General features: G+C 53.0%; 1 protein-coding gene across 1 annotated transcript in view; it reads right to left on the bottom strand.

The window, feature by feature from the left end:
* Window positions 1-1,985: 1,985 nt before the first annotated feature.
* Window positions 1,986-2,193, bottom strand: part of LOC144953768 (chromosome-associated kinesin KIF4A-like) — a gene marked incomplete at its 5' end in the record, with an annotated part of 12,582 nt that continues 12,374 nt past the window's right edge. Inside the window, one exon of the mRNA XM_078884403.1 lies at window positions 1,986-1,991. Coding sequence (XP_078740529.1) covers window positions 1,986-1,991 — 6 coding nt within the window. The remainder of the gene's footprint in view (window positions 1,992-2,193) is intronic.

Genomic DNA, 2,193 nt, shown 5'->3' with positions numbered 1-2,193 from the left:
TGCTCTCCTCCTTCGATGTCTGCGCATCAGGCTCACGACCACCTTGCGTTACTACCTCATCGCAGCTGTCACTTTCGTCACAACTGCTGGCGTTGACGGTGCCACTGCCACTTTCCTCTTCCGTGGTCGTGAGTTTTGCCCCTGCTGCTGCTGCTGCCCGCTTCGGGCGGGTGCCACCACCTCCCCCTTGGGCCGCAGCATTCCGCATGGCCCTCCTCCTTTTCCTGCTTACCACGACGGTGAAATCCATCTCACCGTCGTCCTCACCATCTATTCCATGCGTGCTGCTCGTGGCGTCTCCAGGCAGGTGGATCTGCTGCTGTTGCTGTTGCTGCTGCTGCTGCTGCTGTTGCGGTTGTTGCTGTTGCTGCTGTTGTTGCCGTTGTCGCTGCCGCTGCGTCGGCGATGGCAGCGGCGGCGGCGGCGGCATCTGCTCTCGCTGTACCTGCTGTTGCTGCTGTTCTTGTTTGTCCTGTTGTTGTTGTTGTTGTTGCTGTTGCTGTTGTTGGTGCTTCTGTTGCTGCGGTGTCTGCTGCTCCTGTTGCTTTGGCTGCTGCTGTGGCGGCTGCTGCTGCTGCTGCTGTTGCTGTGGTGGCTGTTGTTGCTGTTGTTGTTGTTGTTGTTGCGTTTGCTGCTGCTGCTTTTTTTCCTTCGGGCAGTTCTTGCGGGTGTGCCCCGCTCCACCGCACCCGAAACATCTCAGGGCTACCGACGAGGCAAAAACTATATAGGTGTGCCCATCGATAGCGTACTTCATCGTCAGTTCTATTTCTGACTTGCCATCTTTTGGAATTACGTACACCTGGCGCTGCAGGGATTTGACGTGCGCCAGCCGCGGGTTCTTCGTCCGCAGTGGCACCATCGTAACGTTGGACACCACTGTCCCAAAGCGCTCCAGATCTTTCTTCAGGGCCGCACCGGGGAGGAAGGGGGGGGCTCCGGAGAGGAGCACCCTGATGGCCGGTGTCGCGAGAGGGGTGCACTGAAGCAGTTGTTCACCCATGACAATACCGGTCGCCACTACGCCGTCCACCATCTCCTCCCTTGCCACGTATACCACCACACCGTGGTCCTGTCGTTGGGCTGCCCACACGTTGGGGTAGCCGACGATCTCGGCCACCACCTCCGCTACAGCCTCCGCAGTCGTTGTCGGTGGCGGGAAGACAATGAAGCCATTCCGCTTCGTGAGACCTTCCAGTCCCAGGCGGTGCTCCATCGTGCACAAAAGAAAAAAACCGGCTGTGGCCTCAAGCCGCAATAAAAGGAAAAAAATAAAAAATAAAAAATAAAAATACAAATAAAAATAAAAACAAAAATACACCAAACAAACACACAACACAAACACACACACGTACACACAGACAGGCACACACACGCGCAGGACAAACACACAGACGAACTCACACACGACCGAACCAACAAGCAGACAAACGAAAACGATCAATCAAAACAAACATACAAATAAACAAAACGACAGATAGACGAAAAGACGCACGCACAATCAACACACAAACAAACAAACACACAAAACAAACACTCACCAACACGACAACCAGGCCAAACATACGTGGTGTTAACCCAGGTAAAAAAAACACCAGACCAACACACAACGCGACCAGCCAAGCAGACAAACAAATAAACAAAACGACAGATAAACAAAACAAACGCACGCACAAGCAAACACACAAACAAACAAACACACAGACAAAACACTCACCAAACAGACAAACAAACAAACAGGCCAAACACACGCGGTGTTAAGCCAGGTAAACCAGGTGGAAAAAAAACACCAGGCCAACACACAACGCGACCAACCAAGCAGACAAACAAACAAAAACAAACACACAGACAAACGCACCACACAGACAAACCCACAAACGACAGTAGTAATAAAAACTAACTACAGCAGGCCGATACACGGGGAGAAACGCAGAGATAACCTCGCGTTTTTCCCTAGGAAAACTCTCCCTAGGCCAGGCTCAGGCTCACACCTGAGCCCAGGCCCCCACCCACACACACGTTAGAGCAGGAGCTCCAGGTGAAACCAACCGCACCCAACGGTGGCGAGAGAGAGAGAGAGAGAGAGAGTGAGAGAGAGAGTGAGAGAGAGAGTGAGAGAGCGAGTGAGAGAGCGAGTGAGAGAGAGAGTGAGAGAGAGAGTGAGTGAGCGAGTGAGAGAGAGAGTGAGAGAGA

This window comes from Lampetra fluviatilis (genome assembly GCF_964198595.1).
Source record: "Lampetra fluviatilis chromosome 38 unlocalized genomic scaffold, kcLamFluv1.1 SUPER_38_unloc_1, whole genome shotgun sequence".
NCBI classification, from domain to species: Eukaryota; Metazoa; Chordata; class Hyperoartia; order Petromyzontiformes; family Petromyzontidae; genus Lampetra; species Lampetra fluviatilis.
The sequence above is the reverse complement of the archived record's forward strand: the minus strand, read 5'-3'. Positions and strand labels throughout refer to the sequence as shown.